At 40.0% G+C, this 14,771-nt stretch overlaps 1 protein-coding gene across 1 annotated transcript in view; it reads left to right on the top strand.

The window, feature by feature from the left end:
• ARNT2 (aryl hydrocarbon receptor nuclear translocator 2) overlaps positions 1-14,771 on the top strand; it is a 102,770-nt gene that overhangs the window by 56,051 nt on the left and 31,948 nt on the right. The window contains exons 6-8 of the mRNA XM_068410184.1: positions 4,367-4,469; positions 6,479-6,544; positions 7,002-7,087. Coding sequence (XP_068266285.1) covers positions 4,367-4,469; positions 6,479-6,544; positions 7,002-7,087 — 255 coding nt within the window. The remainder of the gene's footprint in view (positions 1-4,366; positions 4,470-6,478; positions 6,545-7,001; positions 7,088-14,771) is intronic.

Here is a 14,771-nt window from a genome sequence, read left to right as displayed (position 1 = left end):
TTTTAGAGCATCTTTGAAAACACGCTGCAGCAGAACACAAAGGGAATGTTTCTGGCATGTATCCACAGTACTTGAACTGGTTACCAACTAAAATCTCTTTAGTGGGAAAAGCTTTATATGGTTTCTCTAATTTAACCCAAATAATTCATCTCATGCACATTGTCCTCACCTCTCTGGTCCCCTTGACAACCCTTTCCTGTAATGACAGCTGACATCAGGTTCCTGGGTCGCATGGTGGATTCCTGCTCAGAGGACACCTGGTTTATTGCAGGTTTAAGCAATACTGCCTCCTGAATGGGGACTGTAGCGGGTAGATTTCAACAGATTATCAATTATACCCAGACCAACCAGAGAGATTTATGTGCTGGTTTTAATAAGCATTGTGCTCATTTATTTGCTTTCTCTTTTGCAGCAGAGTAAACTCTGTTTTTCTCTGAGTTGTTGCAGCTGCTGGAAATGGTAATAAGACAGCAGCGTCAGTCCGGTAGTGCTGTGATGGAGACACGCGTCCTGTGCTTGCTGTATCTGAGGGTTGTGTCTGGAGCTGGAGAGGGAAAAGGTTTAACATGAAAATGAATTACATGCAATTACCAGTTTATGGGGAAGCTCATAAGGGATCCAGCTGGTGGTGGCACTGGGTTGTTAAAACTGTTCTGCTGAAGAAACTAGAAGAAATTAAAACAATGCACATGTACACTGTTCAGTTAGCAGAAGTTGTCAGAGCATCCTAGAATATTTCTTATTAATAAGAATATAATGACCAACTTTTACACCAAATGTATTTTGTGTGTGTTTCCTGTGGAGAAACTTAAATGAGCAGTTATCACCAAGGTAGCATCACCAGTGTAAAAGATGCAGAAACACACAGAGATATGAATATTTTGTGGTTCAGTGACAGAGCTATCATCAGAGCATGCCACCTCCTTGAACTGAGCTGTCTGTATGACACTGAGTTGCGATTATGCCAGTTTGCTTGACTGCAGTGTGAGACCTGCCAAGGTCCATCACTTGAGCAGCTGTAGCGAACTGTAGATGATATTAAAGCAGGTAGAAGATGATTTTTCAATTCCGTGCTGGCAGAAGCGGAGCAGTGTGGGTCCATCCCCTTCTCAGAGTCAGGTGTGGAGTGGCAGGGAGCCTGGGGAGAAACGGCTGTGAGTAGTGTCTTGAGACGAGGTGATGTTGTATTGTTACAGTTGCAGATTGTCATAGCAATAAATCACGACAAATACTGTGGTACAACTGCAGCTTGTCCTGACTTCACCATTTTTCATTTCTCTGCACTTCTTTAGAATTATCTAGTGAAAGCTAAATGCTGTAAGTCTATGTGCAGAAATTAAGGGTTTGGTTTTTTTTTTTTTTGAGCAGTTAGCACAAAAATAAAAAGGGTTAACACTGTATCCAGATTGCCATCATTACACAGGAGAGCTCTCCACCCAGAGAAAGCTCTCACTGGTGTGTATGCAGTACTGCGGGCAGACACAGGGTGCAAGCACTTGGGATTACCACACCATTGCTTTTTCCAAAGCTATCATTTACGTGTGCTGCATGGCCCCGTTGGTTGCATACAGGTCTCACAGCGGGTTGTTTCCCAGTTTACTCTCCCAGATGTGCCATACACACCCGGCGACATCAATGTTATTAACTTAAAAGCTCCAACAGAGATATGAGCCCTGGTATGCCGTGTCTTAGGAGATCCCTCTTATCCCAGGGAGCGCACTGGCAGGCTTGTTTGTCCTTAGTCTATTCAACTATAATTCTTCCTCTTTTGATATAATTTGATCATAAGTGTCTAAAAATAATATATGAGACACAAACTGCTTGTCCTCTATCAAAATCTGTACTGTATTGTTAGAGCTCTGCAAGGTTAACAGACGCACGACGGACTATGGAAACAAGCTGCTGAGAGAGCTTTGTCGTAATATCTGTGTATCAAGGATTTCTCTGACTCATACTCCCACATGCCCCCTGCAGTGGTTTTGTAAGTCAGGGCAAGATTTAGACTGCTATTTGTTATCTGGTACATACTTCTAAGACATTGCCAAACAAAAAGCTAAATTTAAAAACTATGACTTTTGTTGTCAGGGGTTCCAGACATGCCAAAGGAACATGTGTCAGCAATTTTAGGCTTAACAGCCACGTAATTGTGAAGCATACTTATTTTTGTAGATGCTCTTGGATGATAAAAACTGCGATGTTTCTATTAGCTGTTTGAGTTATGTTTACTGTCACTGCTTTTTGATTATTAGTGTCACTTCAAGAATTGTTATGAAAAAAAAGTGTGCAGAAACTCTTCTTTTGTTTATGTGTATGAGAAGGTTTTTGTGTCCAAAGAGAAAAATGCTGTTAATGGTTTTATTTGGCTTGTATGCTCATATGGACAGCCACTGGGTCCTGCACATATGTTCTGTCTTTACTTGCTTCGTCATGTATTGCCTTCATTTGTGAGTCAGTTTGCCTCCTGCCTAATGATATTTTATTTCTCCAAATTGTGTGATTAGTTGAAGGGATGGGGAAATAGACTGTGGCTTTGGATGTAGAAAATGAGACAGACATGAAGAGAAGGGAAGTGTGTTTGGACCTCAGATCCGTCTTACATCATAGGGTCAGCGTAACTGAGCTGGGAAATATGGTGGTATTTCCCAGCTCACACCTGAATCATATGTCTGTATTGATATATAGCCTAGTGGTCTGAATTGAAGCATCTTTAGGAATTGCTCTTCTTAACCATCTGAGATATACCGTGGAGATACACCAAATGACACAGTCTGACCTTCTGTCAACAAGGATGGCTTTCCTCCAGAAGTAGTTATCTTTAGTATACCTTAAGACTAAAATGATACTGCCTAGTTCCTTATCTAAAACACTGATCTTTAAACTCTTCTGTAGTGATTTTATTCCCACTCATAGATAGAGGTAAGTATTTTTCAGTTAAAATAATTTTGAAATTAGTGTTTGGCAGTAGGATTATTTCAGAACTTAATTTTTGGGCAGAGACTTTTGAGGAAGTCTGTTGAGGGAGACTTTGAATGTATTCTGCATTATTTCTTCAGTTTAGCACAATCAGAGTACAGTATCTTACACTGCTGTAAACTTGGCGAGTTCTGTCATGGTAAAGGCTTGGGCTTTTACGGTTTCAGTTCTTGCAAGATACTGTACCTACCGTAACCATGTAGGTTTGCTCATGGCCATGTGTCATCAGCGCTGGTGGCTGGCATTTAATTGTCTGGCAGCTGTTCCACTGCGTTTCTCTTGCCCACTGTCACTTTTGCGGCTGTATCCAGCCTGAAGCATTGTGGATCTGGGCCAGTGATTCATTTCTAGTCTGTGTTACTAATGTTGTAAGATTTTGTAGTCGTCTGTTAGCAATTGATCTGTAGATGTAAAAGTCCATTCTGTTAGTTCTTTGGTGATAAACAATAGGATTCTAGCTGATACCCTGTACCCTGCCATCACTGATCTGAACCTATCTGTAATAATCACTGCCTTCTGTTTTGTCTCAGGAGAATGGAAAAATTAATCTGTTACCACATTGCTACCTTTGTTTTTTAATAAAGGCCTCCCCCAATTTACTGTAGGAGCATCAGCTCAGCGCTCCCTCCGTCCTGTCCTCTGTTGAGGTGACTTGGTTGCTGTCATCCCTTTTCAATGTTGTGTCTCTGGGGTGAGGTTCTGAGGTTTGTAATCATCTTAGGCTGATCAGCAGGGTCCAGCCATGGACCTTGCATAGACTAATGTTGCTGTGTGGTGAGTCAGATCATCTCACTGATCCGGCTGAAAATTAACTTTAAAAATACGCTGACATGTCAGGTTTTGATCAACTCTGAAAGGGCCCCACCACAAGTGCTGCTGTGACACATCCTGTATCTCATCATCAAGGAGAAAAGCTTCATCTTATGTATTCATCACTGTCAGTGCAGCCCTGAATATGTGTGGTGGTGTTATGGTGAGGGCGTTCTGGATAGACACGAGAGGACAGGGAAAGAGGAGCAGCTGGCAGGGAAATGATGCATGTTGCTTTATCTGCAGTTCTGGTAAAGAGTGGAGGGAGCAGATCAAGTCAAAAAGTTATGCTTGCTGTTGTTGTCTTCTCTGCCTCCAGACATTTGACCCTGCCTTGGAAGTTGGTCTTGGACCAGCCAAGAAAAGAGCCATTACTGTTGTGACTCAGAGTCCGCTTCGCTGAAATCGTTAGTTAAGCCAGAACATAACCCATGTGAGACCAGGATCAAGATTTTTTTGTTGGTATTTTTTCCCCTAACTGGGCTAATGGCATTTAGCTTGTGAACCTACTGTTGTCTTAGTTTGTAGTAAATGGAATTGAATTTATGTACTGAACATCAGTTGCTCTCCCTGGCTTTTCTAGGACGAATCCTCGACTTGAAGACTGGAACAGTAAAGAAGGAGGGTCAGCAGTCCTCAATGAGAATGTGCATGGGATCAAGGCGCTCTTTCATTTGCAGGATGAGGTACGCATTTGCCTTGTATTCCTGTGGTGGTTCCAGTCCTGCCTCAGATTAGACTTCAGACATTTTGTTGCACTAATTTGACCTTGCTTAAAAAACAGATCTGTAATGAGACGCTCCCATTAAGCATTTCCAGAATGCTTGCTTTTGGAACTGGAGTAAAACTGAAACCTGTCTTCCTTTATGATCAATAACAAAGCAGCACCTCATTTGTGTGTTGCAGTTATTTTTATCATTGTGGGGTGTAGGATGCTTTCCCCAGAGAACTTCATGACAACTTCACCCCTGGAATGTAAGCCATTGTCTCCTGTAGTCAAATTATTTGAATCAATACTTTGGGAACAAAGCTTTCACAAGAGTAATGAAAGCCCAACTCTGTGTATTTTTTCAGCAAACCAATAATATGAAAAGAATCTTGAAGACAAACAGGAATTCAGTTGCAAACTTGCCAGCTATGTAGGAATTAACCTAAGCCTGGTATGAATTAACCAAATGTCAGCTGGTTGATGCTAGATAAATGAGTAATTGTTAGAGGGTTTTTATTTTGCAATTTTCCAACTTCTCCTGCATTGCTTGGGCTTCTTTAAAGAGATCTGCCTGCCCAGTGCTTCTGGCTGGGACTTGTGGGCATTTCTGTTGTTGTAGTGCTAATGGGATAAAATGCCCATTTATTGCTATTGCAATAAATTTCTCTCTGTGTGGTTAGGACGGGGAAGTACATAATTGCATCTGCAGCCTGTATCCAATATATGTGTTGAAAACATGATGCAAAATTTGTTATGGAATCAAACACGCAAAGCAAAATATTGATACATTAAAACAGATCCCTGTATGTCGGTTATGGGGTGGGATTTTTCCAGTCATGTGAGGAAGCTGAATGTATGGCTCTTGGGGCACCTTTGTGAGGGGTTTATATACTTCATACCTGCAAGATTAGACTTAAAGCTGTAGCTCCTTTCCCCCCCCTTAACTGGGGGGAAAGAAATACAGCCTGGCAGAGAGACACTTGGAACATTGCTTTCTCTTCCTCCAAGCTGCACATAGTGGTCATGTGAGGAAGACTTTGTTGTGCAAAGAAAACCAGGCCTAATGTCCTGTTTACAGTTGTTCCCCAGCTTTTAAAACAACATTTCAGATTGCAGTTATTTCCTAGCACCCTGATTCTGTAGACTCCAGTGCATGAAAGTAATTTTATACATGCCAGTAGCCCCATTGTTTTTGTAATTCTAAATCTCATTTAATTGTTCATTACTTCTCTTTGGCAGTAACTGGTATAAAAAAAAAGACAAAAAAATAATAATAATAATTAAAAAAAAACCTCGTGGGAAGAATGAGCCTCAAATAATGTGAACTTTCCTTGTGATTACTTCTTTCTTTGTTATTGTTCTTTTTTCCATTGAAAATGAACTGGTTTTACCCTTCAAACTATTTACTTAGCTTCAGATGGTTTGTTAAAATTATACAGTTAGGCACAGTTAGCAATATCACAAAATATACATGAACAAGTGTTAAGCAAAGTTACTTGACAGTGTAAATAGTCTGTTCTTGCAAACAGTAGATTAATATCTACTAACATTGTAGCTGGTGTATGGCAGTCAAAATGCTCTGTCCAGGGAAGCTACTGGAACACTGAGATTGTTTTGTGTGGATATTGGGGGGCCTGACTTACATTCTTCTCTAGTTTTCACCCTTGTTTTATAGTGTTTTGAAGTGTATCTATTCTTTAGTCACTCTTGGAATATCTATTTCAAAAAGTCTTTAGGATTGGGGGGCAGGAGGGAATCTTTTTGTAGTCTCTTCTGTTTTTCTCTATAAAAGAAAATATTTGTAGCACACTCAAAACACTCAGCCTGTGTAAGCAGAAAGTTCTAAGAAAACATGAATCTGCGACTTTCTGTCAGAAATATCCATTATTGTCTACTTGTATATACTAATAAAGATCTTAAAATGCATTTTCATCTGAAGTATTTATATTCATTTTTGAGCTCTTTCAAATATTAATTTACTTTTAGGTGTGGAAATGCTCCTCTGGATCATTTACCTCTGAACAGAATAACCACCATGAGAAAAAGATACAGGTACTATTACTTAATTTACCGCAACAGTTAGTTGCCATAAGCACTCTCATTTTCCACTGGGCTAATGCTCCATCAAGGAGTACTACCTGGACAAACATCTACATTAGCGCACAGCACAAAATAGCAGTGAGTCTCAGGAGAGGAGAACTCTCCACTAAATTCAACTGTGGCAGAGTCACTGGATCTTTTTGCAAGCCGTGCGCAAGTCACTCAACTTCTTTGTCTTATCCAGCTCCATCTCTGAAATAAGCTTCAGTATCTTTCTCCAAGAAGCATTATGGAAAACAAGTAAGGCTTGGATAGCTTTGCAATGGAGCTGACACTGTACAGAACTCTAGGTTGACAGTTGGTTGTTTCTAATTTACAAATATCAGTAAATCACTATTAGGAGTTTAAAAATATAAAGCTATTCTGCGTGTCAGTCAACATGATATTTTTGTGTTTCCTTCTCCTTTAGGAATGGCCTCGGCCCAGTAAAAGAAGGTGAAGCACAGTATGCTGTTGTCCATTGCACTGGCTATATCAAGGCTTGGCCACCAGCAGGTGTGTATCTGCCCCATTGAACAGTCCTCAAGACTGTTGAAACCTGGCTTGGGATCCCTTTGCTGGTACAAAACCAGGCTGAATTTCAGTGGGGTAACCCATTCAGTCTCATCTTGAGAAGCTTTTGATATCAAGAAATCAGCTGCTGTTACTCACTCAGGGACTCCCTGTTTTTCCGTGTGAAACCTTTCTCAATTTCATTGGCACAGAGAGCTGTAGAAGCTGTCAGTAATGTGGGATTACAGCAGCCGGGGCCAAAAGTTTTCTGTCTGATAAACCGACGTAAAAATGGCCTGATTTTAAGAAGGTAAACACAAAGCATTTGTACCTCTAGAAAACACCAACGAGTGCTTTTATATTTAAGTACTGGGTTGCAAGCACCTACATATGAAAATGTGTAATTTCAATTCAGATGTGTGGGTCTTCACAGTGGTGGTGTTAGCAGAGAACATTCAGTGTTTGTGGTAAGTTCTGTTTTGAGGCTGTTTTTCTGGGAAACAAGTCTTGGTGTATTGCTTTGAACTACAGAGAAAAACATTTACCTACTGTAACTCAGTATTACATATGGGAATATTTACCTTTGAAAAATTCAAAGAGGAGACAGTGGAGCTCATCCAGACATCATCATGAACTGGGTTAGCTGACCTTGGCGTTTGCAGTAGTTGAAGAGGCTGTTTGCAATATGACAGCGCCTGCTGGCATGAATCAAACCATGTTGTCCTGCCCTTTTGTGGTCGTATACCACAAGCATAAATCACATTCATCCAGGGATTATGAATGCTAAGAGGTGGTTTGCATCAAGTCTGTGCAGTGGTGTGCAGGCACCAGCATGCGGATGTGAACTTCTTGTTGATTTCCTGCTAAATTGCAGCTCTGAAAGAAGAAGGAAAACCTCCCATCTTGTTGCTAATAGGATTTAATATACTTTAGTGTGCTGTGGGAGTCAAAATGTTTCAATTTCATTTCTGTCTTGGAAGAGTGAGAGCTCAGTGTGTGTAAATTGCACTATGAAAATGAAAGGTGGTGGGTTTTTTTGTTTTCTTCCACAAAGAGATTAACTTTTCTATCGGTAATTCCAAACATAATTGAATTCAGCCTTGATATACGGGATGTCTCTTCAGGAAGGTGCAGGTCAAATGAGACTTCTTTCAGCTCCTTGCTTAACTTGAAGGAAAAGCTTGCTGCATGTTATGGGATGTTTAAAGCGATCTAACCCTTCGGGGGTGTGTATCGCTAATGCAGAGCTGCAAACGCACAAACTCATGTTAGCGTTAGGTTAGGACATCAGCAGTATATGACTGCCAGCCACCATTTCTGCAGGGGAGCAGAGACTGCGATGCAGGAGCATGGGATGAGAAGGATTTGGATCTTTGAGTGCCCAGTTGCCAAGTATCACTTTGTAAATTCCAGTTTACATTAGCGAGGCTTTTTCCCCGTCTCCAGCTCTTCCAAAACCCCACTGCTCTCCCATGCTTAGCAACCTCTCTAATTTCCAGTCCTCATTAGTTTATGGGAAGTTTATGCCAGTGCATTCTTGGACTATATTTCACTGAAGATCAAGTGGGAGTTTTCCTGCCTTGTGTCTCTGTCTCCGGTGTTCTGGTGCGTTTCTAGAAGGAGGTCGTAGCCTGTCAGCCTTGACTTTGCGCAGTTAAACCAGCCCACTTCTGATCTCCATTCTCACAATGCATTCTCTTCTTTATCCTGGTGTCTTTTCGCTGCACTTGTTCATGTTTTCACTTAACTTTTCAAAATGTGGGTCACTGTCACTATACAGTCTTGTTCCAGATGAGATTGTAGTGATGTATAATGAAAATGATATTTCCTATCTTGACTGGTGGTATACAATATAGCATGCTTCTCTTCTGTATAGTACATCCTGCTGGCATCCTAAATCACCAGATATATATATACCAGGCTGCCTTTTTTTCAGTTGTCAGCTCAAGATCTTCCAGTTCATAGCAAATATCGCTTTGAATTGTGTGATCTTTCAAGTAGTAGTATAAAGTTTCATCCCATTTCTGTTCCTGTAGTTTATGACTGTTATTAGTCCCCAAGTGCATGCTTATGCATTTAGTAATGTTGAGTTTCATCCCATTTCTATTACTCCACTCCTCAAAATCACATGGTGCTCCCTTATGATATCCCAGTACTCCTCCACAATGTTGATGCCTCCAAACTATAGCACAATCCTAAGGGATGTTTTCGATTTTGACAGCCTTATGTGGAATTTCAGTGGTCTTTTATGCTACCATCCAAATTATTACTCATAACAGTCATGCCTGAGTGCCTTTTTCAAGGCATATAGTACTGAATCGGGGCCTCTTTCAGGAGAGTTTATTTGCACTCCCAGTCTTCCCCACTTTGTGTTGGTGATTGTCATGTATCCATTGACTGGCAGAGTTGAATGGGAATATCCATGGGCAGAATTGGTCACCAATACATTCGAGTAAATAAGTGGCAACATCACTGCATTTGTTCTGATTGCCAATGGTAATTCAACCATAATCTGCAAAGCAAATGAAATAACTGCAGCAGTAATCGAATTTGCTAAGGCTTTTCTACCTTGTAATAAAATTACTTTTGTTTGAATCAGAGAGCTATGGAAAGGCTCATTTTCATTTATTTTTCAAGTTGCCAGGGTGTACACTCTAATACATTTTCTTTCAGAGCATGCAGTGTGGAACGTGCATTATACAGCCAATATACAACACATAAACATACTTTCATAAATGAAATAACAAATATTTAGCAAATGCACTTAATCTGTACTTAATCTAATTTGTTTAGCACCTGGTATTTTCTCTTTCAGGGTTGTATTGCATTGTCTGTGGCCGATGTGTTAATTTTTTTTTAGTCTCACACTGGGCATAGCACAATCAGTATTGATGCAGAAATACCAAGAGAAGAACTGCTCTGTGATCATTATTAGTGTGACAGACTATCAGGTTTGACAATGCTGCTGCTGTAAGCAGTCTATGCTAAATCTGTTAAGTAATGCAAATACTTTAAACAGGTGAAAACAAATGACAGCTGGCATCAGTATGGTGGCATATTTTAAGGACTGGATGTTTTTTTTCAGAAATCTAAAGTAGAAATCTAATTCTGTTGCGGCTCAGGTCCGTGGTCAGCATGAAAACACTTTTAGCTACATCTAACCTGACGTTTTTTTTTCATTATCCCTTATGGAGCAGCATTTGGCAGACTGCCTTTATCCCATTTTTCACTGAGAAACTGGAGAGCAAACACAGGAAGCATTGTGCCTTGTCCTCTGCACAGAACTGAGCTCGGGGCATGCAGGACCTGTGGGCAGCACCTGCCTCTCCCGTGTTTCCTAACAAAGCAGACCCGGGAGTGCTGCAGCCTGTGCTCTCTCTGTGTTCCCCTGGAAAAGGAGCTATTTGGCTGTTCCCTTAATACAGTGTGTTTGCCTCTGGGTGAGCGAGCCACGGGGAAAGGACAGAGCTGCTTTGAGGAGCAGGTCCATTCAGGCTGGGTTTGTTAATGGTCCGTTCATTTTCCTCCATTGTGCCTGCAAGAGAGAGGTAAAACTAAGCTCAAGTACAAAACCCACCGTATGATACCTGCATGCTTATCCCCATAAATTACACATTGGACTCAATTGACTCTGCATCAGGGTAAATTGTGTGTGAAGTCAAGAAACAAGGAGGTTACATATTCCAGATCAACATTCCAGCCAGTTACGTTGTTCATTTCTTATGTGGAGTGTATGTTAGATTAAATAATGACAGTGCAGCGTTGGATTCTTTTGAATGAAGTAAAAAGACCCTTGTTTGAAACTGGCTGAGCACCAGTTCCAGCCTTTATCCCTCTGTCCCTGGTGAAGCAGCTTGTGATCCTTAGCATAAACACTGCTTCAAGTGCATAACCACTCACAAAACTGAGAAATCCTGACCTTCTCCTGATCATTGTTTTCAACTTAGGCAAGCATTTGCTTTTCTTCTATTTTTTTTTCCCCACTGAACATCTCATTCCTGGAAGGAAATGAATCTTATGTGGTCCATATGATCTTTTCCTAATAGTTTTTTTTCATGCCATAACAATTGATGGAAAATATTTGGTGGAGAGAAAAGATCCAGTCTGTCAGGATGTTGCTAGTTTTCTGTAAATCAAAGCCAGAACCTGAAGAAAAACATAGTGAGGAAAAGGCTTAGATAGATACTTATTTCGAAAACTTCAAATGAAGAGTCCCAGAATAATGTTAAATTCAAATAATGTTGAAATATTTTTTTTTTCTCCTTAGTTTTTAATCTTAAAAAAGAAACATTTTAGTCTTCCAAGTCAGACTTACGGTAACGTCTTAACCACAGCATGCCAAAGCTGTTAGGTTATTTTAAAGTTTTGGCCAGGATCTGGACGTTTGTGCAAAGTACTCCCTCTTCCAATACAAAACAAAACAGTTGCTTGAATATTCTTTGCAGTGCTGTCATTTCTAAGGTTTGGTGGGGCTTTTTTTGAGAAGAATTTAGTTTTTATTGGGATTTTTCATGAGATTTTTCATTGATATTCTGTAAACATCCACAGCCTTTTTTTTGTTGTTACAAAGCCTTTTTCCGTTGTTGTGTGTGGGAGATAAAGTCACACAGTGCAGTTTCATGCACAGGTGTGTAACTATCAGTAATGGTCCTGATGGAGATAGGCATTAACAGGGGATTGCTAGTGACCACTGCACACTTAAATTACGTCCTTCTAAAGACTCGTAAATAATTTACTTTTGAGTGTAGTGAAGTAAAACCACAAATCCACTAACACAGTTCTGTGTCCTGCAGAAAATATAAGGCAGAAGGATAGAGAAAGAAGGCAGAAAATGAAGCTGTTCTGTTGTTAGAGCCAACTGGAAGTTCATTGGGAAAACTAAACAGTTCCTTATGTCTGCACAAACACATGCCATTACCCTGTGGGAAACTGTTTGCTGGCATAAAGGACACTTGGAAATTACATATAACCTCTAACGGCACAGCATTCTATTTGTGATGCTCAGTTGCAGGCTTAGCTTTGCAAATTGTTGATCTTAACTTGAACAAGCATAGCGCTATATTTATTATTCAAGAGGAGCATGTATTTGGTGTTGAGAAATAAAGCTTTTCACAGGGTTGCACATAAAGAATGTGAATAACTAATGTATGTTTATTTTGTTGATGCCGCCTAATGATCAGTTTCGTGGCTGCTTTCCTGGAGGCTTTTGCAACTTTTTTTGGAGATACTGATGGTACTTGGTGATGTTAAGGAGCAATATTACATAATGTTAAGAGCTGGACAAACCAGTATTAAGTGCAATGCACGTATCTTTACCTGTCCGTATTGTAGTATGTTCAATAGGAATGCTAAAGCAAGAGTAAATCTCTCCTACAAATGCATCCTCATATAAGCACACACCCATAGTTGAATCTTTGTAACTATCAGCAAAAGAATAAAGAAAATAATTTCCCTCTGTGGATGCTGTCAGTAATAGCACCTACACTGCAAACAAGCAGACAGTCATTTTGGCATATTTTTACTCTAGGCACTTTTGGGGAAGGGTTAGCAATTCACTGGGTCATGTATTGATTAATTCCAGGCAGATTGTTTTTTATTCATAGGGTGTCTTGTGGGATAACCCAACTAATATATTTTCCAGTGTGTCACACAGTCCAAATGTAATCCATCTTGCGGGGAAAAAAAAAAAAGTGAAAATTAGAACAACAGCCTCCCTTGCCAACAGAGTGACATCAGAAATGGTGTTTCTTAGCTAGGTTTAATTTTGGAGATTATTTATGTTGCTTTTAGTTTATTTGGGCAGTAGCAAGCATGGACCAAGCTCCTAAAAAGGAAAGTGTTGTTGAAAGCTGCAGAAAAAAAGATTATGCGAAGTGGAAGCCATCCAGCTGAGTATCTTTGCTGTCCTTTGCAATACACTGTGCTGCTAAGGAAACGATTGAAAAAGCTTTTGAAGTCAAAGGAAAATACTTTAAATTTGTCCTGCTCAAATGGAAAACTCCATTTTAAAGGGACCTTTTGGTTAAGGTTATCCAACTAGAATGCCTAGAATTATTTCCTTAAAACAGCACTTAGGCCTCTGTGTTTAAGTGGCCTAGTTCTCAGGAGTGTCAGGCATCCACCAAGAAAATCCTCTGAAGGTGGTAGGACCTAGAATCACTCATCATCTTTGAAATCAGACCACCTGTACCAAGCTGTGTGAATGTAACCGTAATTGCTTCAGGCACCAGCTTTTAAAATGTTTGTTCTTTCAGCTGACAGTTGAACTTTTGGGAGCTTGACCTTCCCTGCACCCCACATACATGTGAGCAGATAGCAGCCACGTGCCTGCCAAAATTTTTTCTGACATGGACACAATAAGTTTGCTGCTGCTTTTTTAGGGTAATTTTCTCTCTCTTCTCAAGAGGCAGCCAAATTCAGTTCCCTTGCCTATTGGAGCTGTCAATAGCTAATTACTAAGTCTTATACTGAAGAAATAACTGTGTGTAAACACAGCAAGGAAGGAAAACAAAATAGTTCTGTAATATGAATCTCTTAACTGTAGTTTCATGTCAGTGGTTTATACTCTCCATGGTATGCTGATGTCTCAGATCATGGGACTTATTTGTGTTTGGGATCTTGTTTGTGGTTTGCATAGTGTGTAGCAGAAAGAGACTGGTATAGCGGTGTGTGCCATATCAAAACAGTGCTTTGTAATTTAACTGCTTTAGGGGATAAAATGATGAACTGCAGGCAGCGCAGAACAGTCCCATAGGGAGGATAAATGCAGGTTGTCTTCATTTCAAGGATGTTCTAAATCGGGTGAAGTATCTTGAGTGAAAGCTTGGGTCCGTAGTAACCCACAAAGGGACCTTTATCGGAAGCACAAAATAATGTTTAATTGCAAAATAACATGTGTTGATTCCACCCAATGTTATTTTTAATGTTTGTGTTTAGTGACTGATTTCTTAAAAAGTGCTCCTAAGGTCACGTACTGCCACCTTGATCTTCTCATACAGCTTCTAAGAAAACATTTCAGAGGAGTATCCTGGTGTTTGGTGAGGGATATCACATAGGTTTAGAAGCTAAGGAGTTATTTAGGGCCAAACTTGTATCTCTGGATAGCAAGATCATTGTGTAGAAGACAAGGGGCTTTTGCCCAGCTCTTGTAGTGTGTGACATTGAAATTCGTACTGCACCTCAATTTCCCACTTGTTAGAAGGGACAGTAATGCTTCTCCTTTGTAAAGCTCTTGAGATCCCCTGATAAAATCAGAGTTATCTGTCGAGGGCTGCAAGTGAAGTTATGCCCCCCAAAATTGTGAATTCCATTGCAAATAAAGTTGGAATGTATTATACAAAAATATACATTTTTGTCTTTCATACTTTGTATATTTTATTTTATTATATAGCTCAATGGGAACTGAAAAATACCTGTAGAGTGCTATTTAGAAACTGATTGTCAAAGAAGATTCAATTATTTTGATACAAAATAACTTCCTTGAGAGACTACTTCAGTTCATTCAGGAGCATTTATAGTAATTTTTCAGAGGCATCATGTAGGAAAGTTGTATGCTGTCATCCTCTGCACGGCCCAGAGACTGACTTACATTGGGAATTATAGATTTTGAGAATAAAGTGGCTGTTGTTTCATAATTGGTAGCTGCTTTGCAATTAATTTCATTAACGCGTTAAAGTGCCTCTTAAAT

The sequence above is a fragment of the Nyctibius grandis genome, chromosome 11 (assembly GCF_013368605.1).
Source record: "Nyctibius grandis isolate bNycGra1 chromosome 11, bNycGra1.pri, whole genome shotgun sequence".
Taxonomy (NCBI): domain Eukaryota; kingdom Metazoa; phylum Chordata; class Aves; order Nyctibiiformes; family Nyctibiidae; genus Nyctibius; species Nyctibius grandis.
The sequence above is the reverse complement of the archived record's forward strand: the minus strand, read 5'-3'. Positions and strand labels throughout refer to the sequence as shown.